The 24,502-nt window shown below is 40.6% G+C and overlaps 2 protein-coding genes across 2 annotated transcripts in view; both read left to right on the forward strand.

The window, feature by feature from the left end:
• Nucleotides 1-24,502, forward strand: part of LOC124111912 — an 82,941-nt gene that overhangs the window by 32,672 nt on the left and 25,767 nt on the right. The window lies entirely within an intron of this gene.
• LOC124118212 lies at nucleotides 6,356-14,240 on the forward strand. The gene is made up of 2 exons (XM_048393552.1): nucleotides 6,356-6,404; nucleotides 13,403-14,240. The coding sequence occupies exon 2, from the start codon at nucleotides 13,424-13,426 to the stop codon at nucleotides 14,165-14,167; it is 744 nt and encodes a 247-aa protein (XP_048249509.1). The 5' UTR covers nucleotides 6,356-6,404; nucleotides 13,403-13,423; the 3' UTR covers nucleotides 14,168-14,240.

The raw sequence follows: 24,502 nt of genomic DNA on the forward strand, positions 1-24,502 counted from the left end.
GTACTGGTGACATATTTTGTCACTTTCTTCTACAGGGAGACAAGCATGCAGTACTGGGGACATATTTTGCCACGGCCTCTCACAATGATACAAGCATGCAGTACTGATGATATATTTTGTCACTTTCTTCTCCAGGGAGACAAGCATGCAGTACTGGGGACAAATTTTGCCACTTTCTTCTACAGGAAGACAAGCATGCAGTATTCGGGACATATTTTTCCACTTACTTCTACAGGGAGACACGCCTGCAGTACTGGTGACACATTTTGCCACTTACTTCTACAGGGAGACACGCCTGCAGTACTGGGGACATATTTTGCCACTTACTTCTACAGGGAGACAGGCATGCAGTACTGGTGACATATTTTGTCACGGCTTCCAACAGTGATACAAACATGCAGTACTGGTGACATATTTTGCCACTTTCTTCTACAGGGAAAGCATGCAGTACTGGTGACATATTTTGCCACTTACTTCTACAGGGAGACAAGCATGCAGTACTACACTATGTAAACTACCGTTAGGTTGATACCGTTTACTGTTACTCAACGAAACATCGACATCCATACCGACCGCCGCCGCATTCTAGTGGTAGAGCGTCCGCCCGGAGAGCCGAAGGTACATGTAGGTGGTTCAATCCCCGGCCGCATCATATCAAAAGACGTTAAAAAATAATACTTGTTGTTACCCTGCCTGGCTCTCGGCATTAAGGGGCTAAAACAAGGACTGTTCGGCTCGGAGTCGTGTCTGGGAGGGGTATATTCATGTTAACATGGTATCTCAGTGGTCTAGCACTTTAAAATGGGCATTACTCCGGACTGCTGGTAGAAGCAGCCACACAACTACGGTTATAACGAACTCAAAGGGACCACTAAATTTAATTCGTCGTAACCGTAGTTCGCTATAAGCGAATGTACTGAATATATTACAGAAAATAGACGGGACCACAAAAAAGTTCGTTATATCCGTCAGTTCGGTATAAGCGTGTTCGTTATAACCGTACTTTGCTGGGATTGTTTCATTGCATGATAATTCACTGCATTTTCTCCTTCAGACCAGTTACCTCTTCTAAACGAAACTAAATGGCTCAAAACGAAAGAGATGCGAATTTGGAGATGTTAAAAGAATTGAGAATTCGCAGTTTAATTGCTTCTTTCATGATGTACGAGCAATCAGCCAAAAACGGAAGAATCGCTTTTGGGCACTGATGGGAACTAGGGTTCTTATAGGTGCGACTGCCCCTATTCTATTAGCGTTCATCCCCGTTGGTGATGCTGACAACCCATGAGTTTCATTATCTAAGATATTCATAGGAGGGGTCTCTGGATCTGCAACTACATTTCAAACTGGAAGAATCTTTCTTCTTGAATACTTTGAAAAGAAAGAGAAACTAGATAACGAAACAGCGGCAGGTTTGCAGAAGCTTGAGTTGGACATTCGTCTATTTCTAAACTCAATCAACACAACATCGAACAAAAGTTTACGAAAGTTTATAAGTGAATGTATACAGGAACGGCACAATATATGCTCGAAGTCAAAACCAGATGGACATACTTATGAAAAATATTATCTAACGATCGACAAGTATCGGAAAAAGCAGTTACTCATTGCGCACATAGGACAAAGACTTGATTGTGAGGAGGAAGAAGATACGTAACTGGGTTGTTTGGCTTGTTTACCAGTCTCCATCGTAAACTTGTTGTTGTTGTTGTTATTATTATTATTATTATTATCATCATCATCATCATCATCATCATCATCATCATTATTATAAGTTTCTGATTAGTGGGATGTGTAATCAATAAATTAATGTTATTATCGTGATAGGGATCAATAAGCACTATCATCACATAATGGATAGTGTTGTCCAGGCAATAAACCAATTCGTGGTATCACGATCCGATAAACATGCTAATAAGTTCACTAAGCAGGAACTAATTTTAGTAAGCTCTGTACACCGATGTGGGGTTTACTTCCTCCAAAAACTATTGCACAACTTTCCTTGAATCATTTGATAGAAGTTTCCTGTTTGGTGTGTAGAGTCATATTCTCTATGTATTTATCATTTATTTGAAGTATTTCATTAAAATACCACGTACATATCGGATTTCGAAAAAAGCATGGTGCCGTAATGTTTGTCTTTACATTACATGAAAGTGTAAATTTTTATTTATCCAGGAAATCACCCGTCTATTCAGCCTTCCTGGACAATGAAAAGGACTTTGATAGTATTAGCCATGCTGGTCTATCTTAAAAACAACAACTTTATAACGTAGGCATTAAGGGGAAGATACGGCTCTTCTCTATCAAAGTTACAGCATCAGTTGTAGTGCATACGTCAACTACTGTGGTGACACATCACATACGTTTTCTGTTGAGCAGGGTGTCAGGCAAGGACGCATACTTTATTCGTGGCTCTTTCTGTTTATATTAATGATCTAATTTATGAACTAAGAGGAAAGGAATGTGGTGTTTTTTTGTATATGGACTACAATTTCAGTTGTTATGCTCGCTGATGAGACTATATTAGTCAGCGCAATACCCGCAAGTCGCTCTTAACACTGTTACACAGTTTGCATATGACTGGAGATTTCCTTACAATGCCACTAAAAGCCAAATTGTTATATTCAGTAGATTGAATTCCCAACATAATACCTTCCCATTTCATCTTGGTAGTGTTCCTAATGGAACATCATATAGAGTAACATATGGGGGAGTCATTCTTAACACTAAACGTACATGTACAAATATGAAAGTGCGATGTTGACGAAACGCAAGACGCACAGTAAGCTCACTCAAGTCTTTAGGATTGAATAGTTGTGATCTCCACCCTGTTGTATGTGCTACAATATGGCACCGAGTGGCTCTCTCTACTAGCTTCTGTGCCTGTGAGCTGCTAAGCGGTATGCGTGGTCAAATACTATCCAGATAGAGAATACTCAACGATACTTTGCCAGAGTCATTCAAGGCCGAGGTAAAAAGGGGCACGGGTGGCCCAGTCGTCTAAGGCGACGCAATTCGCTGTGTAGAGTTGCGTCCCTTGGGCACGCCAGTGACCTATCATTGTGGGTTCGGATCCCGGTTCGCCCCGATAATGTTTCTAGGTTTGTCAGCACCATACTCGTGCTTGTGGGTTTCACAGAAGTGGTAAACGTCTGAGACCTGCATCACATCGGGCTTTCCTCCCACATTAAGCTGACACGCCGTGATATAACTGGACTACTGTTAAAAGCGGCGTTAAATCCACTCACTCATCTAGGAATGTGGACACTAACAAGATACATAGACAATGCAGGCTACTTCTCCCTGGAAGACTGTGTACAAACGCATGCTTCTCTGCTTGGAAACATATTACATGTGTAAACTTAGCCTTAGACGATGCTCATAATATCAAAACTGGCAATAGCATTTGTGGCACAACGATATTTACAGCTTGTAAAAATAACCTTACAAATGTCACATTGTACTTGATATTTCCTTGCAAAATAAAATGGAGAAGAATTGTATGTGATGCAATGTCCTTATATGATGAAGATCGGAAGAAACTCAGACTGTCATTGAGAGAGGATCTTGTCCAATACAGGTCAAATCCCTCAAATCTTAAACTACATGTGTTATGGAAACTAGCACTAACTTATCCTCATCTTTGGTATTGCATCCAATACTCTCTTAATACAGCTTCTATGCCCATTACATCAAGAGAATGTTCTTAATGTTGCAGACATGCCTTGATTATGACAGATCTCTGCTTTAACACTGTTACTATTTTATAAATGATCGAAACGAATTCTTCTCCACCCTACTTGACAAACTGGATGTTGAAAGTTATGTTTAAATTGAACTTCTGGAAGAGAATGATGTGCTCGCACTATTCTCTGGCTTGTAAAATTACCACGTGGAATAATGAACCACCGTACTTGGGAAGCATATCATTAATATTCTGTCAATATATCTTAAAGTTGAAAAATGTATTAGATTATACCCAATTTACATCTGCTGTATCGGACTAGTTCTCGCTTGTGCAGGTAGTTGATGAATATATATTCATATATCTTCTGTAAATACTAGCCCCATGCATTGGCTCCGAGAATATCAGAGATATTGCAAATCTTCGGATGTAAATTCTGGAGGAAATAAAGATTTCATTCATTCATTCATTCGTTCGTTCGTTCGTTCGTCCGTTCGTTCGTTCGTTCGTTCATTCATTTATTCATTCATCTTATGGAATAGCTGGTTTTCGCGTCCGTAGTTAACGCGCTTGCACATCGTTCATTGTTCATTCGTCAGTGATCTTTGCTTGTGACAATTGGAGTCCATCCACTTTAGATTGTCTCTCGTTGACTATATACATCTGATAAATAATAAAACTGTGATCTTTTACCAAGTCGTCTATTATTTCTTTATTTATATAGTAGTTAAAAACCGGCCATCTGGTTTAAGGAGGTGGGGACAAACAATTATCTATTCCAGAAAATATTATGCAGAAGCGTCTTCCTTTAGTTAAACGAAAGAAAATGTTCCACTGATTTTCTGAAAATGAAATTCTCCAGCTTTTGCAGGGTAAAAACTGTACCTGTTGTTCAGCGTACGGCATTTAGCAACATACTGCAGTCGAACAAAACAACCGCTGTTGCTCTTCCTCTGAGCAACTGAGGCAAATCTGGGGTTCGAACCCGCGAATAGCAGATCCTGTTAGTAAAACAACTTAAACAACCGGGTCAACGGTGCTCACTTTGTTCTTTGTTCATACATTATTAACGGATAACGTATTAACGATATAGAGCTATGTGCACATACACGGATATAGTCTACTATAATAGTTTACTATTAGAGTCAATAACAAAGGAACGAAACAAAATGGAAACGACAAATACCATTTCCAGCATCCTCAATAGTCTAGAGTATGAAATCTCAGTTCCATTTCGTTTCGGAAGTGACGTCACCGCCACGACTGCTCCTATATCTAACTAAGCACAGATTTATTTGATTGGACGGCTGTCTTTTGTTCTCGTCAATTTAGGCAAGTAAATAGTAGGTGACGTGAGGTAAAGTGGGATTTATTTGGCGTCAGGTAATCGAATCCAACCTTGCGCTCTCCGCAGACACTCAATCCACCAAACCTCAGAGACGGAGGTCACGGAATCCCACACGATACAAGCATGCTGAGGACAATTTTGGCCACGGTTTCCATCCTGGAGACAAGAACGTGGTGCTGTTGACCTATTCTGCCACGGAATCACACTGGATACAAGAATGCGGTACTGGGGACATATTTGGCCACGGTATCCATCCTAGAGACACGAATGCGGCGCTAGGGACCTATTTTGCCATGGAATTCCTATGCGGAAACGAGCATTAGGTGGGGTCCTATTTTCTCACGCAATCCCTACGAACTATTATTGAAAGGGAATCCCCATGGGGATATAAGAATGATGTGAGGTCATATTTTGTAACGGAATCCCTTCGAGGAGACATGCATGCAGTGCTGGGAACCTATTTTGTAACGGAATCCGTACAAGGAGACAAGCATGAGGTGGGGTCCTGTTTTGTCATGGAATCTCTACTAGGAGACAAGCATGAGGTTCGGTACTATTTTGTCCGGGAATCTCTTCGAGAAGACAAGCATGCGGTGGGATCCTATTTTGTCATTCAAACTCTACGAGGAGACATGCATGCAGTGCTGGGAACCTATTTTGCCACAGAATCCGTACAGGGAGACAAGCATGAGGTGGGGTACTATTTTGTCCGGGAATCTCTACGAGGAGTTATGCATGCTGTGCTGGGAACCTATTTTGCCACGGAATCCGTACACGGAGACAAGCTTGAGGTGGGGTCCTGTTTCGTCATTCAAACTCTATAAGGAGACATGCATGCAGTGCTGGTGATCTATTTTGTCACGGAATCTCTACGAGCTGACATGCATGCTGTGCTGGGAACCAAGTTTGTCAGGAAATCCCTACGAGGAGACAAGCATGAGGTTGGGTCCTAATTTTCCACGAAATCGCTTCGAGGAGACGAACTCGGGTGCTGGGGACATAATCCGCCACGGAATGTTCATAGGGCTTTAATAAATACCTCAATATCTCTGAATGAACATGATAAACGGGTAACACGTAAAAATGTTGCATAGAAAAGATAATATCACTTGATAACAAGGATTTATAGGTCACATAGGGAAATGTAATATAAAATAAGGAAAACGTATAACGTGGAAAACTGATAACAGAATACGAGGAAAACACACGTCCTACAGAAGGTGAAAAAACAAGTCAAACGTCATTGGTTGATCATATGTTTGATAACCATATTTGGTATAATTTATATTGGTAATAAATATGTTGTAGTAGTCAGTATATACACACGACAGGACAGCCAGGAGTGGAGCTGACATCCAGAAGTTATACGTGAGTAACATTGTTACTCCTCTATCGGCAATGTTACTGCTATATCACAGTTGTCTGAAGATCAGTCAGTCTTGGTCTCGGATTAATACAGTTTGCACATCGGTTTTCCGATTCATACCTCGATGAACCGAAAAAAATACACCGTCAATCCTTAAAAAGACTTGATTATACTTACCACCGTCAACATTTCATTTAGGAATTCGAATGTAAACATGATGTTGTGGTTCTCTATTCATTCTCTATTCTATTGCTATGGTGGTACGTTGATTTATATTACAACAATCTATTGTTATATAGTGCTTGAATTCATACTTCTATTATGGAAATGTTCTTCATATTATTATATATCATCAGGGCTCCAAGCTGAAAGGCTGTATAGCCATATTGTAATCGTTCGATTTATTATTATTATTATCCTTATAAAGTATTATCTATTATTCCGCCGAGTTTTTGTACCAGACCTAGCAAAAATAACCACTGGTTCGATTTTTTCAAATTTCGCATGTGTATGTAGACGATGAATACTAGTGCCCGCCAAAATCCCAAGGTCGTAGGCCCAATGACCAAGGGTAGATAACGGAAAAACAAGTACTTTTGAGGATATCTTTCGCCCTATTGCTCCTCAACCGCTTGTTCGATTACTTTCAAACCTTGCATGTATCTTCTGCTTGAGTTGCTTGACATGTTTTGTTCTTTGACTTTGGTCATTGGTCACGTGATTTGCAGCCGTATTAGATTCACATTTTTCACAGTGTCTTCAAACAACTCCGAGTCCACGGAATGAAATGCTTTCAAACTTTCTGAGAATTGTCTCTATACATAACACATCAAACCTTGTTAGCCGATTTTGGATATCTTTTTGAGTTATTGGATTTTTTATTTTGTTTATTTTTTACCCGAATTTTACTTTAAAGATCATATCTTGTAAGGTTCTCCACAGAACTATTGAAAGGTAGCAAATTTCGTAGCTGTGACGTCCTGCAAACGAAGTTTGACGGCGTTGGTACAAGCAAACCCTTTGATGATTCAAACATGAGGATTCGAGGTCGAGGATTGGTTTAGAACACCCTTGGACACCCCGGCATATGCAAATGTCGTAACGGCGATGTCCGCAAACGGTGCTTACATTTCATAGCGTTAGCACAAGCAAGCCCGATGAGGATTCGAACATGGACATTTGTGCGCAGTGTTACTTGGAGCCCGCCATTGCTGCATGATGATGATGATGATTATCAGAAGGGTTAGTTTGGTTTTGACGAAAGTTTTTAAATGAAATGAGATCTAGTTAATCTGGACATGTTTTAACCAGTCGCCTGTCACAATCTGTGTTTCGTAATGTAAAAGAGTTAAAATTGTTCAGGGGAAATATATCGCCTTTCGTTAAAGTAAACCGGCCTATGTGTTGTTGAGCGATTACCTCTTTCAGCTATAGGCGTAGTATCGAGCTTTATCACGCACTGACCTTGCAATGCTGTACATCGTTTCTTTTTCAAGCTGCATCACTGAGAGTGAGTGCATATGTATCGTGCACTCAGTCGTTCTCCTTTCACACTGTTATTGCAACTTATTGTTCAACACGATTATATACCAGGTTTCTATAACTTATGACTTTGTTCAATAGACATCACATGTAAAACAACGTGTTTGATACTAGAAATCTGTAATTAGTTGTCTTCATAATCACATGTATGGCGCTTGCTGTGCATGGTTGAGCACAGTATTGTTTCAAGTAGTTCACTGTGTGTAATGTGTGATGATTCATTCCGGTTCAATCGGCTTACGGCACTGCATGGATTATTGTTTTAACAGTTTTTCTTAACTTCCGGCAGAGATTATAAACTCGTATATGTTCTTTGTTTTTGGACACATAGGCAATCAATAGGTTTGTCTGTAGTTTGCAATTATTTTCCAAAAGGATAATACGGTTGCATGATGTAGTCACATTCTTCTAAACATATTTCAAATCTAAACACAAACCCAGTTAAACAAAACGGAACCGTACACAAGAGTAATGAGTGAGTGAGTAAGTTGGGTTTAACACAGCTTTGCATAGCGGGTTGCGGCCACTTAGGCGATTGGGTCAACCGTGCTCCCGTACAAAACTGTAACAAACTATCATACAACAAAGATGTTTTAGATGAGATTTGTATTGCTTAACATTCCATGAAGAAACAGTGGCACTATTCCACTATCACATCCTACAAAATATAGGTAGAATAAGTGCAAAACATACAGGTACATTCAACATACAAAGGAGGTACATTATAACAATTTTATTTTAAAACAATTGTATTGTAGTGATATGGAAACAATGTGAGAATTGAACAACACTATTGTTATGTTGTACATACAAGGAATTTGTTTATAATTATAGATATGATAACAGATCTTGAAAATTGTTTCTGGATAACTGTTTTTAAAAAATATTAAGAATGGTTCTTTTTAACAGAGTGTACCAAATTCCTTATAATGATTGAGGATTATTTGTGATTCTCTTCTTGGTTATATTTTATACAAGACAGTGCATAGTGTTGCTCATTTTCTAAGACATCACATGTTTCACATGTTGTTCCAATGGGGTTGGTGTTTTTTTATGTCCACCAGTTTCAATTTTTAGTTGATAAAAGTGACCTATGTACTTTGTTTTAAAATATGTTAGATAATTCTTAATATCTATAGATGTCTTGACCTACATGTATGTTCTTAACTTGCTTTTGGGTAAATAGGAATCCCTTAATGAATGCGTGAACATATTTTTACATTTGGACTGAATTTTTTCCACCGTGATATTGTTTGAATATTGCTAAAAGCGGCGTAAAACCATACTCACACACTTTTTCCTCTGCGTATGACATTATATGGCGGGGAACAATTGATGCACTGCAGCAATCTCTACTTGATATTTACCGGTTTAAAAAAGGGCAGCAAAGAGGGTTTGGGTGATCCTGGCACAGTCAGGTTGGTTAGGCTCATCGTCAGCTCAGGGCCCTTGCCCCTTCCACACGCAGCCCAGACATCGAATAGGACTTCTCCCAAGAAAGCGGTACCAAACTTAAGGCACCAAGAACAATGAGGACAACTTGGTACTTGGAATGAACGCGTGACATTTCAAAATCGAGGTCTGCAATATTTGCCATGTTTTTCCTGAATCTTGCCAATCACATTAGTGTCAAAAGGAACAATAAATTCAGGAATAGAAATGATTTAATTTGATTTATTAAAAAGGACAAGAACAGGTTTGTTAGTCTGGATACGCCTTAGGCTGTATGTGGGCCTATTTCAAAGAATTTTGTATTTATCATTTACCATGACGCCCTCTACATATTCTTGGTCGTACCACAGATGGACCTTTGTGTCAAAAAACACAAGCATGGAGAAGACGGCAATAAAGTGATCGCGCCACTTCATCATGTCGTTTATGATACTGTGTTTGTGCTAAGGCTGAGCATCCATTGACAATGTGTTGGACAGCTTCATTAAATTCATTGCATAATCTACGGTGGCCCATAAGGGACATGGAGTCTGTTTTTCAATATTTTGATATTTCACTTACTGTTATCGTAACCTTTTGCAAATTAACACGATTTGTCATACACATATGTGATAAATCATGTATAATGAAGATATTGAATCGCTGAAAAGTGAAGCGAAAATGTGAAAACTAAAAAATGAAAATGTCAATAACAAAAACGAAAATGTCAAAAACTAAAATGAAAATGCCAAAAACTAAAATTAAAATACAGAAAACTATTAACACCGCGGTGATAATATTTATGCCGCAGTGGAAATAGTTTTCTGTACTTTCATTTTAGTTTTTGACATTTTCGCTTCACATTTCAACATTCAATAGCTACTTAAAAGTACTTTTTCCATGTTTTCGGTTGTTTTTTTACATGATCTATCACATATTTGTATGACAAATTGTGTTAATTTGCAAAAGGTTCCGATGTGTGTTAGTGAAATATCAAAATATTGAAAAACAGATTCCATGTCCTTTATGGGCCACCGTACATAATCTACATTTCATATTTACATTTTGATGCAAAATCCCACATTGAAAGATTCGTGTGTGAAGTGACGGGTCTTGAGCAGCAAACAGAAAGCCTTCTGTTTCATTTTTCAGGCCAGGCGACTTTATCCAAGCGAAGGACTCTGCAGGGTTGCTGATTTTCTCAACAGACAACACATAAACGCGATGCAGTGGTCGTTCAAATAGCCTGTCCCTGAAAAAAGTCTTGGCCGATTTGATATGGCACTTCGCTTGGTTGACACTCATTTCTGTACTGTCCAGCAGTACAGAAACATCAACATAATTAACATTGGCATTGATATTATGTCCCACATCCTTGGCTCGTTTAAGAAAACTGTGGAATGCCTTGTTTTCACAATGAGTCTTGACATGCTTTACATGAGAATCATCAGACAAATAAACGTGTACAGAAGTGCACAATACAATTCTATCACGAAAAGCCTACACATTAATTAAACCATGTCCATTATAATTGGTAAATATGAGCTATTGAACTAAGAGCGGGGGTGGTGGGATCTGTTGTCTGACGTGATTCTTCGTGTGAATACCCTGACAGGATTATTTTTTATGTAGATACTATTTCATTTATTTCAAACAAAATCCATCTTTTTTCTCAGTTGAATACACATCATGTAAGTTTTGCCAATTGCCGAATCCTTTATGTCAAAGAACATATCATGGAATTGGATAAGACTTCTGTCCTACCCAACACACCCGAGGTTTATCTGTCCTACTCAACACACCCGAGGTCTATCTGTCCTACCCAACACATACGAGGTGTATCTGTCCTACCAAACACACCCGAGGTGTATCTGTCCTACCCAACACACCCGAGGTGTATCTGTCCTACCCAAAACACCCGAGGTGTATCTGTCCTACCCAAAACACCCGAGGTGTATCTGTCCTACCCAACACACCCGAGATGTATCTGTCCTACCCAACACATCCGAGGTGTCTCTGTCCTACCCAACACACCCGAGGTCTATCTGTCCTACCCAAAACACCCGAGGTGTATCTGTCCTACCCAACACACCCGAGGTGTCTCTGTCCTCCCAAACACACCCGAGGTGTATCTGTCCTACCCAACACATACGAGGTGTATCTGTCCTACCCAACACATACGAGGTGTATCTGTCCTACCCAACACACACGAGGTCTATCTGTCCTACCCAACACACCCGAGGTGTATCTGTCCTACCCAACACACACGAGGTCTTTCTGTCCTAACCAACACACCCGAGGTGTATCTGTCCCACCCAACACACCCGAGGTCTTTCTACACGCATCAAGACCTCGTTCTCTCACCTTAACCTTTACTACGTAACGGCTGTCTGTTGAGAAATATACTCGTGTGTGGACCAGACAAACCAGTGATTAGTATTTTTATCATGAGCAAACATTCACGCAGTCGGAGTACAACGACACGTTGTGTTTTCAACCATGTCACCGATGTCGCCTGTTTTGACAAGTATAGGTTACTGGGGACCAATTCTAACACAGAATACCGCCGGGATGCGAAGTCAACAAACGTTGCAAATGCTTCGATTAAGCTGAGCGTCTTGGTAGGATTTGTCGTTTGTATTCTCGGGAAGACCTTAAAAGTTGATCGCTGAAATGTTCATGGTGCCTACGATTAAATATCCAAACATTACACTGCATTTGTGTCCGGCAACCGTGCCAAACAGGAATAGTACCGCCGCTGTCAATGCTGATGGTGGTCATACCTGATGCTGACTTGTGAACTGACAATTGCCCCATGCCCCTTTCAGTCTGAGATGACGTTGAGTGAGTATGGTTTTACGCCGCTTTTAGCAATATCCCAGCAATATCAGGGCGGGGGACACCAGAAATGGGCTTCATACATTGTACCCATGTCGGGAATCGAACCCGGGTCTTCGGCGTGGCGAGCAAACGCTTTAACCACTAGGCTACCCGACCGCCCCTGAGATGACGTTGGGAGAGGACATGTGTGGACACTGTCATGATGACTTCATGTTTCATGGACATCAATATATTGTCCTCTTGCTATTTCAATCTGTGTTTGCCCTTTTTTTCTGTGATATGAAACCTCTAGTATTATGAACAAGTAAACTGAGTGAGTTGGGTTACACGCCGCTTTGAAGAGTATTCCAATTACAACACGGCGTAATTAATTAATATGTCTGAAAGCCCGAAGTGAATGCAGGCTTCAGACGTTTACCACTTTGGTGAAAACCAAGAGAACTGGCATGGTATGGTGCTGACAACATAATCTGGGCGACCCGGGATTCGAAGCCACAATCATAGGTTTCTGGCGAGCCCAAGGGACGCAACTCTGCCACCCGTGCCCCCTTATTATCCCAAAGCATTCGGCGTTGATTATACTATCCATAATGTTATAATGTATGCATATTAACTTATTACATCAATGTTTGCTTCTTGTTCAACATGTTCAACCCTGCTCGGAGCACATATTCCATCTAAATGACGACGACCTGTACCGAGTATGGACCAGACAATCCAGTGATTGATGTGATGTCATATATAACCCAATTAGCGTTTGTGCGCAATCAAACTTTATGATGTAAAGTGAAACCTTGTTAATCAGGATTACCTTCCCGGTGAAATCGTCCGGACTTACACATTTCCGGGTTAATAAATCTGGGGTATGAAGTAATGATATACCCTCCCAGGAGTAATCATAAAAAAACCGCAGTTTCCGAATAAAAGGGTTCTTGATTAACGGTGTTTCACTGTATACCAATCAAGCAGTTAACTATTACCTTCATTTTACAGAGGTAGACACAAGGCACAAAGTACATCTTACAACTTGAGACAGTGTAGAAAAGTTTTATTTTCAGCGAAATAATTAGAGTGAAATACATGATACAGTACTTGAACGCAAAATTGAAGATTTACTTTCTCACTGACGTTGGAAGTGGGTGTCGTTAGTTTTAATTAAATTTGATATTTTAAATATCCTTTCCAGAGACTTCCTATCTCCAACGAAATGTCAACAACCGAAGGTGAAGCTCAGGGGGAAGATGAGACTCGGGCTCTGCTTCAAGAGTCAGACCCTGATCAACCTCAAGTTCCTATCTCCAACGAAATGGTAGCTGAGACTCAAGCTGAAGTTCAAGCTGAAGCTCAATGTTCAGGGACGGTCATTACAGCATATAGAGAGTTGTTAACGGAGCTTAGAATTCGCAGCATGATAGGGTCTTATATGATGTACGACCAGGCAGACAAATACGGTAACTGGGCGTTCTGGTTGCTTATAGCAACTAGTGTACTAATGGGCCTGGCTGCAGGAGGTTTATCCCAGTACATCCCTATAGGGAAGGGAAGGATCCCTTTTATATCTAAGATGACCATAGGATTTATCACTACCACAAGCGGCACCTTCAAAGCTGGCAGCATGTTTCTTTATAAAAAGTTTGAGGAGAAGCAGGAGCTCTTCAACAAGACAGGCGCCGGATGGCAGGAACTAGAGTTAAACATCCGTCACTTCCTTGCTACTACTGAGGACACAGACAACAGAGATAAGTACGAACAATTCACAAAGGAGTGTATAAAACAACGGGGAGATATATGCCGTCTGTCAAAACCAGAGAGGGGCATCTACAAAAAGTTCAATGAAGGTTTTCCCAGTATCGTAGTGAAGCGATATAATAACAAGAGAGATGTCGTCGCACATATTCGAGCTGAACTTGAAGAGTCGGATTCCTCCTCCGAAGAACCTGGAGATAACTGATGTTACTCTATTTAACCTGCCACATTTTTGCAGCAAATGCTTTCCCCACTGTTTTTTAAAACTACTTTATGCTTTGAAGGCAACTTGATGTACCAACACGTCAGTAAGACAAGAGTAAATCTCAATCTTTTTGTTTCTTTTTTATTCGCATATTATCTGTGACGGCATGTTGTGTGTCCTTAATGTAATATGTTCCAGACATAAGAATGATAGATATTAAAGCTGGGTAATACCAAGCCACTCTATCCAAATTTTTCGCCTCTTACGGCAAGCAGCAGTGTGATGTGGTCTAATGCTAACCCGGAATATTATGAATTTGAGTCAAAGGCTAATAACAAACTAAAATAGAACTGTGAGTACCATTCTCCACAAGATTGTATGCCAGGGGTGGGGGTGGGTAGCTTCAACTTTCCAATATTTAACATTCCCTTTATGTCGAGCAATATTCAATCAGTTACAGCCTTTGGTGTCTACATTTCACACCTTTTTAAGGTATAATAGAACATGCTCTTTCTACGAAGCTTTCAACGACGGAAGACATTTCAAAACTTGACGCATCAGTGACCACAAGGATGTTCCATGCAATTCACTATATTGACTTGTACCATATGTTCCATGTATTGTTTGTTTATCAGTAAACAATTAACTTGCATTTGCATGTATTTGTGACGAGTGCAGTCGGTTGGGTAGAACATGTTCACCTAGTATCAGCACTATTTGATAGTGATTAATAAACTATAAAAGTCAAAGCCAGGGAATAATCAGTCTCAATTACCCGCAGATTTCTTTGAGCACAAAAGGCATAATAGGGGCGATTAAATTATGTGAATAGATCACTGAAAATAAATGACACCATGTGTTCGCGAAAAAAAGTAGGCATGTCCTGCTCTACCGATATCACCCGACACTCACCTAATTTAAATTAAACAAGTAAGTGAAACAATTTACCGTTCTATTGGATGACGTTGGGGTCACATAGAGAGCCTAGTAGTCGGGTGGTTAAAGCTAAAAGCAAAGGTTGGATTATCAACTTAAGTACAACGTGTGAAGCCCAATTCTGGTGTCACCCGTTTTAGTTTTGCTGGAAAATTGCTAACAGTGGCATAAAACAACACTCAATCACCAAGTGTTCGCTCAAAAGGGTTAACATATCCTGCCGTAGTGGTAGCATCCCCCACTCACACAGTTTGCATAAAAAAAGTAAAAACAGTGAAAACATACTCATGATATAGTCAGAATCACACACTGGACTATGCTACTAGCAAAGATTTCTTATGAATATGGAAATGGTTTTGTCGCTTTTATGTATGTAGTTATCTTTTATTATAAACCTGACATTTTCATTGTTGTATCGATCACAAATGCTTTTTAACGTTTAATGTTACTTTTTAAACATGTAATATAATTGAACTATTGTTAAAGTGAGCGCTGATTCCACCAACAATGTCATTTAGATCATTTAGATAGATCATATAGATTATGTATTTTCATTAAGTATGCAAACATGGTGTGGGTTATTTATTATTGATGTACGTCCTGAAAAAGCTGACTGTCGCTTTCTGATTCTGAATGTTAACAATTTATAAGATGGAAATGGATCGAACATAAGTTTTGCAATTTGTCTACACAACGTCCTGCATTATTGAATATATTTTGTGCGTAGTGCTTATCTTAATATTTATTTGCTTTATAATATACTTGTGGTTATTTAATATGCTTGGAAATAAAATCAATTAAATAGCAATATTCCATCGTCTTGTTTCCCAAATGTAGATACTATTTCATTTATTTCAAAGATAATCCATCTTTTTTTCTGAGTTGAATACACACCGTGTAAGTTTTCGGAATTGCCTAATCTTTTATGTGAAAGAACTCGGTCTCATATCATAGAATTGGAAAGAAATTTTTCGCCATTTTGGAGTGAGATTGTATGGTATTGTATCTTAAAATTATGTCAAAGATGCTTATGGCACATGAGGTTCTGTGGTTTGCTTGCTTGTTTGTTTGTTTGTTGTTTAACGCCGCACTCAGCAATATTCCAGCTATATGACGGCGGTCTGTAAATAATCGAGTCTGGACCAGATAGTCCAGTGATTGACATCATGAGCATCCATCCACGCAATTGGGATACAATGACATGCATCAACCAAGTCAGCGAGCCTGACCACCCGACCCCGTTAGTCGCCTCTTACGACAAGCATAGTCGCCTTTTACGGCAAGCATGGTTTGCTGAAGACTTATTCTACCCCGGATCTTCGCAGGTTGAGTTTTTATGACGTCCGCATAACCACAAATGACTCCGACAGGGAGACAAGCATGCACTACTTGGGAAACATTTTGCCACTTACTTCTACAGGGAGACAAGCATGCACTACTTGAGAAACATTTTGCCACTTACTTCTTCAGGGAGACAAGCATGCAGTACTGGTAACATATTTTGCTACTTTCTTCTACAGGGAGACAAGCATGAAGTACTGGTGACATATTTTGCCACTTACTTCTACCTGGAGACAAGCATGCAGTACTGGGGACATATTTTGCCACGGGTTCCCACAGGGAGACAAGCATGCAGCACTGGTGACATATTTTGCCACTTTCCTCTACAGGGAGACAAGCATGCAGTACTGGGGACATATTTTGCCACGGCTTCCCACATTGAGACAAGCATGCAGTACTGGGGACATATTTTGCCACTTACTTCTACAGGGAGACACGCCTGCATTACTGGGGACATATTTTGCCACGGGTTCCCACAGTGATACAAGCATGCAGTACTGGTAACATATTTTGCCACGGCTTCCCACAGTGATACAAGCATGCACTACTGGTGACATATTTTGCCACGGTCTCCCACAGTGAGACAAGCATGCAGTACTGGTAACATATTTTGCCACTTACTTCTACAGGGAGACAAGCATGCAGTACTGGGGACATATTTTGCCACGGGTTCCCACAGTGAGATAAGCATGCAGTACTGAGGACATATTTTGCCACTCACTTCTACAGGGAGACACGCCTGCAGTCCTCGGGACATATTTTGCCACGGCTTCCAAAAGTGATACAAGCATGCACTACTGGTGACACATTTTGCCACGGCCTCCCACAGTGAGACAAGCATACAGTACTGGTAACATATTTTGCCATTTACTTCTACAGGGAGACAAGCATGCAGTACTGGGGACATATTTTGCCACGGGTTCCCACAGTGATACAAGCATGCAGTACTGGGGACATATTTTGCCACTCATTTCTACAGGGAGACACGCCTGCAGTCCTCGGGACATATTTTGCCACGGCTTCCAAAAGTGATACAAGCATGCACTACTGGTGACATATTTTGCCACTTTCTTCTACAGGGGAAGCATGCAGTACTGGGGACATATTTTGCCACGGCTTCCCACAGTGATACAAGCATGCAGTACTGGGGACATATTTTGCCACTTTCTTCTACAGGGAGACACGCCTGCAGTACTACACTATGTAAACTACCGTTAGGTTGATACCGTTTACTGTTACTCAACGAAACATCGACATCCATACCGACCGCCACCGCATTCTAGTGGTAGAGTGTCCGCCCGGAGAGCGGAACATGTAGGTGGTTCAATCCCCGGCCGCGTCATATCAAAAGACGTTAAAAGATAATACTTGTTGTTACCCTGCCTGACTCTCGGCATTAAGGGGCTAAAACAAGGACTGTTCGGCTCGGAGTCGTGTCTGGGAGGGGTATTCATGTTAACATGGTATCTCAGTGGTCTAGCACTATAAAATCGGCATTACTCCGGACTGGTAGAAGCAGCCACTACCATTTCTAAACTTAATCAACACAACATCGAACAAAAGTTTACGAAAGTTTATAAGTGAATGTATACAGGAACGGCACAATATATGCTCGAAGTCAAAACCAGATGGAGATACTTATGAGAAATATCATGATCGACGCCATCTAACGATCAACAAGTATCGGAAAAAGCAGTTACTCATTGCGCACATAGGACAAAGACTTGATTATGAGGAGGAAGAAGATACTGAACTGGTTTGTTCGGCTTGTTTACCAGTCTCCATTCGTAAACTTCTTCTTGTTGTTGTTCTTCTTCTTATTATTCTTATTATTCTAAGTTTCTGATTAGTGGGATGTGTAATCAATGTTATTATCGTGATAGGGATCAATAAGCACTACGATCACATAATGGATAGTGTTATACAGGCAATAAACCAATTCGTGGTATCACGATCCGATAAACATGCAAATGAGTTCACCAAGCAGGAACTAGTTTTAGTAAGCTCTGTACACCGATGTGGTATTTACTTCCTCAAAAACCTTTTCACAACTTTCCTTGAACCATTTGATAGCAGTTTCCTGTTCGGTGTGTATTGTCATAATCTCTATGTATTTATCATTTATTTGAAGTATTTCATTAAAATACCACGTACATATCGGATTTCGAAAAAAGCATGGTGCCGTAATGTTTGTCTATTCAGCCTTCCTGGACAATGAAAAGGACTTTGATAGTATTAGCCATGCTGGTCTGTTTGTAAAAAAACCTGTATAACGTAGGCATTCAGAGGAAGAAACGGCTCTTCTCTATCAAAGTTACAACAACAGTTGTAGTGCATACATGTACGTCAACTACTGTGGTGAAACATCACATACTTTTCATGTTGAGCAGGGTGTCAGGCAAGGACCCATACTTTATTCGTGACTCTTTCTGTTTATATTAATGATCTGGCTTATGAACTAAGAGGAAAGGACTGTGGTATATTTGTATATGGACTACATTTCAGTTATGCTCCCTGGTGAGACTATATTAGTCAACGCAATACCCGCAAATCGCTCTTAACACTGTTACACAGTTTGTATATGACTGGAGATTTACTTACAATGCAACTAATAGCCAAATCGTTATATTCAGTAGATTGAATTCCCAACATGATACCTTCCCATTTCATCTTGGTAGTGTTCCTAATGGAACATTAGATAGAGTAACATATGGGGGGTGTCATTTTAACACTGAACTGACATGTACAAATATGATAGTGCGATGTTGCCGAAACGCAAGACGCACAGTAAGCACACTCAATTCTTTAGGATTGAATAGTTGTGATCTCCACCCTGTTGTATGTGCTACATACGGTGCCCCATAAGGGACATGGATTCTGCTTTTCAATATTTTGATATTTCACTTACTTTTATCATAACCTTTTGCAAATTAACACAATTTGTCATACAAATATGTGATAAATCATGTATAAAAACAACCGAAAACATGGAAAATATACCTTCATGTAGCTATGGAATCGCTAAAATGTGAAGCGAAAATGTCAAAAACTAAAATTGAAATGTCCAAAACGAAAAGGTCAAAAAGTAAAATGAAAATGTCAGCGATTCAATATCTTCTTTATGCATGATTTATCACATATGTGTATGACAAATCGTGTTAATTTGCAAAAGGTTATGATAAAAGTAAGTGAAATATCAAAATATTGAAAAACAGACTCCATGTCCCTTATGGGCCACCGTAGCTACAATATGGCACCGATTGGCTCTCTCTACTAGCTACTGTGTCTGTGAGCTGCTAAGCGGTATACGTGGTCAAATACTATTCAGATATTCATTCAAGGCCGATGTAAATAGGGCCACGGGTGGCCAAGTCGTCTAAGGCGACGCGATTTGCTGTCCCGGGTTGCGTCCCTTGGGCACGCCAGAAACCTATGGTTGTGGGTTCTAATCCCGGTTCGCCCCGATTATGTTTCTAGGTTTGTCAGCACCATACCTGTGCTCGTGGGTTTTACCGAAGTGGTAAACGTCTGAGACCTGCATCACTTTGGGCTTTCCTCCCACATTCAGCTGACACGCTGTGATATAACTGGAATGCTGTTAAAAGCGGCGTTAAACCCAACTCACTCACTCACTCACTCATTGGCTCTGAGAATCTCAGAGATATTGCAAATCATCGGATTTTTATTCTGGAGGAAATATAGATTTCATTCATTCATTCATCTTATGGAATAGCTGTTTTTCGCGTCCATAGTTAACGCGATTGCACATCGTTCATTGTTTATTCGTCAGTGATCTTTGCTTGTGACAACTGGAGTCCATCCATTTTAGATTGTCTCTCGTTGACTATATACATCTGATAAATAACAAAACTGATCTTTTACCAATTCGTCTATTATTTCTTTATTTATATTTTACTAACACCCTAGTTAGAGGAGCTCAGCTGCGGGACAATCCACCAGGCACTAAGCCTCTCACCTGTATACTGTAATATCTATGCTGACAAAGCTATAGATCGCTGTGACCATTTCCGTATATTGATGTCTGTTTCACTAATGCAGTATTCTTTCATAACCCCCATCAATTCACGATGACAACGTTGAACTTGCTTCAATCGATTGTAGTTAAGAACCGGCCATCTGGTATAAGGAGGTGGGGACAAACAATAATCTATTCCAGAAAATATTATGCAGAAGCGTCTTCCTTTGGTTTAACGAAAGAACATGTTCAATTGATTTTCTGAAAATGAAATTCTCCAGCTTTTGTCGAGTAAAAACTGTACCTGTTGCTCAGCGTACGGCATTTAGCAACATACTGCAGTCGAACAAAACAACCGCTGTTGCTCTTCCTCTGAGCAACTGAGGCAAATCTGGGGTTCGAACCCGCGAGTAGCAGATCCTGTTAGTTACGGGATTCCTTCAATGTACTTAAACAACCGGGTCAACGGTGCTCACTTTGTTTTCCATACATTATTAATGGATAAAGTATTAACGATATAGAGCTATGTGCACATACACGGATATAGTCTACAATAATATTATACTATAGCTATTAGAGTCAATAACGAAGGAACGAAACAAAATGGAAACGACAAATACCATTTCCAGCATCCTCAATAGTCTAGAGTATGGAATCTCCGTTCCATTTCGTTTCGGAAGTGACGTCACCGCCACTGCTGCTCCTATATCTAACTAAGCACAGATTTATTTGATTGGACGTCTGTCTTTTGTTCTCGTCAATTTAGGCAAGTAAAAAGTAGGTGAGGTGAGGTAAAGTGGGGTTTATTTGGCGTCAGGTAAAATTATCCAACCTTGCGCTCTCCGCAGACGCTCAATCCACCAAACCACAGAGGCGGAGGCCACGGAATCCCACACGATACAAACATGCTGAGGACAATTTTGGCCACGGTTTCCATCCTGTAGACAAGAATGTGGTGCTGTGGACCCATTCTGCCACGGAATTACACTGGATACAAGAATGCGGTACTGGGGACATATTTGGCCACGGTATCCATCCGAGAGACACGAATGCGGCGCTGGGGACCTATTTTGCTACGGAATCCGTACAAGGAGACAAGCATGAGGTGGGGTACTATTTTGTAACGGAATCCCTTCGAGGAGACATGCATGCAGTGCTGGGAACCTATTTTAACACGGAATCCGTACAAGGAGACAAGCATGAGGTGGGGTCCTGTTTTGTCACGGAATCTCTACGAGGAGACAAGCATGAGGTGGGGTCCTGTTTTGTCACGGAATCTCTACGAGGAGACAAGCATGAGGTGGGGTCCTATTTTGTAACGGAATCCCTTCGAGGAGACATGCATGCAGTGCTAGGAACCTATTTTAACACGGAATCCGTACAAGGAGACAAGCATGATGTAAGGTCCTATTTTGTAACGGAATCCCTTCGAGGAGACATGCATGCAGTGCTGGGAACCTATTTTAACACGGAATCCGTACAAGGAGACAAGCATGAGGTGGGGTCCTGTTTTGTCCCGGAATCTCTACGAGGAGACATGCATGAGGTGGGGTCCTGTTTTGTCACGGAATCTCTACGTGGAGACAAGCATGAGGTGGGGGTCCTATTTTGTAACTGAATCCCTTCGAGGAGACATGCATGCAGTGCTGGGAACCTATTTTGCCACGGAATCCGTAAAAGGAGACAAGCACGATGTAAGGTCCTATTTTGTAACGGAATCCCTTCGAGGAGACATGCATGCAGTGCTGGGAACCTATTTTACCACGGAATCCGTACAAGGAGACAAGCATGAGGTGGGGTCCTGTTTTGTCCCGGAATCTCTACGAGGAGACAAGCATGAGGTTGGGTCCTGTTTTGTCACGGAATCTCTACGAGGAGACAAGCATGATGTGGGGTCCTATTTTGTAACGGAATCCCTTCGAGGAGACATGCATGCAGTGCTGGGAACCTATTTTACCACGGAATCCGTACAAGGAGACAAGCATGAGGTGGGGTCCTGTTTTGTCACGGAATCTCTACGAAGAGACATGCATGAGGTGGGGTCCTGTTTTGTCACGGAAACTCTACGAGGAGACAAGCATGAGGTGGGGTCCTATTTTGTAACGGAATCCCTTCGAGGAGACATGCATGCAGTGCTGGGAACCTATTTTACCACGGAATCCGTACAAGGAGACAAGCATGAGGTGGGGTCCTGTTTTGTCACGCAATCCCTACGAGAGGACAAGTATGCGGTGCTAGGACCTATTATTGAAAGGGAATCCCCTTGGGCATATAAGAATGATGTGAGGTCCTATTTTGAAAGGGAATCCCTTCGAGGAGACATGCATGCAGTGCTGGGAACCTATTTTACTACGAAATCTCTACGAGGAGACAAGCATGAGGTGGGGTCCTATTTTGTCACGGAATCTCTACGAGGAGACAAGCATGAGGTGGGGTCCTATTTTGTAACGGAATCCCTTCGAGGAGACATACATGCTGTGCTGGGAACCTATTTTACCACGGAATCCGTACACGGAGACAAGCTTGAGGTGGGGGTCCTGTTTCGTCATTCAAACTCTATAAGGAGACATGCATACAGTGCTGGTGATCTATTTTGTCACGGAATCTCTTCGAGCAGACATGCATGCTGTGCTGGGAACCAAGTTTGTCAGGAAATCCCTACGAGGAGACAAGCATGAGTTTAGGTCCTAATTTTCCATGAAATCGTTTCGAGGAGACGAACTCGGGTGCTGGGGACATAATCCGCCACGGAATGTTCATAGGGCATTAATACATACCTCAATATCTCTGAATGAACATGATAAACGGGTAACATGTAAAAATGTTGCATAGAAAAGATAATATCACTTGATAACAAGGATTTATAGGTCACATAGGGAAATGTGATATAAAATAAGGAAAACGTATAACGTTGAAAATTGATAACAGAATACGCGGAAAACACACGTCCTACAGAAGGTGAAAAAACAAGTCAAACGTCATTGGTTGATCATATGTTTGATAACCATATTTGGTATAATTTATATTGGTAATAAATATTTTGTAGTAGTCAGTATATACACACGACAGGACAGCCAGGAGTGGAGCTGACATCCAGAAGTTATACGTGAGTAACATTGTTACTCCTCTGTCGGCAATGTTACTGCTATATCACAGTTGTCTGAAGATCAGTCAGTCTTGGTCTCGGATTCATACAGTTTGCACATCGGTTTTCCGATTCATACCTCGATGAACCGAAAAAAATACACCGTCAATCCTTAAAAAGACTTGATTATACTTACCACCGTCAACATTTCATTTAGGAATTCGAATGTAAACATGATGTTGTGGTTCTCTATTCATTCTCTATTCTATTGCTATGGTGGTACGTTGATTTATATTATAACAATCTATTGTTATATAGTGCTTGAATTAATACTTCTATTATGGAAATGTTCTTCATATTATTATATATCATCAGAGCTCCAAGCTGAAAGGCTGTATAGCCATATTGTAATCTTCGATTTATTATTATTATTATCCTTATAAAGTATTATCTATTATTCCGCCGAGTTTTTGTACCAGACCTAGCAAAATAACCACTGGTTCGATTTTTTCAAATTTCGCATGTGTATGTAGACGATGAATACTAGTGCCCGCCAAAATCCCAAGGTCGTAGGCCCAATGACCAAGGGTAGATAACGGAAAAACAAGTACTTTTTGAGGATATCTTTCGCCCTATTGCTCCGCAACCGCTTGTTCGATTACTCTCAAACCTTGCATGTATCTTCTGCTTGAGTTGCTTGACATGTGTTGTTCTTTGACTTTGGTCATTGGTCACGTGATTTGCAGCCATATTAGATTCACATTTTTCACAGTGTCTTCAAACAACTCCGAGTCCCAGGCATGAAATGCTTTCAAACTTTCTGAGAATTGTCTCTATACATAACACATCAAACATTGTTAGCCGATTTTGGATATCTGTTTGGGTTATTGGATTTTTTATTTTAATCATTTGTTTCACCGATAATTTTCTTTAAAGATCATATCTTGTAAGGTTCTCCACAGAACTATTGAAAGGTAGCAAATTTCGTAGCTGTGAC

The sequence above is a fragment of the Haliotis rufescens genome, unplaced genomic scaffold, assembly GCF_023055435.1.
Source record: "Haliotis rufescens isolate VD_foot unplaced genomic scaffold, xgHalRufe1.0.p SCAF_12, whole genome shotgun sequence".
NCBI classification, from domain to species: Eukaryota; Metazoa; Mollusca; class Gastropoda; order Lepetellida; family Haliotidae; genus Haliotis; species Haliotis rufescens.

What these genes read in the sequence shown, in the direction of transcription:
- LOC124118212 (XM_048393552.1), top strand. Translation starts at nt 13,424, where the DNA reads ATGTCAACAACCGAAGGTGAAGCTCAGGGGGAAGATGAGACTCGGGCT.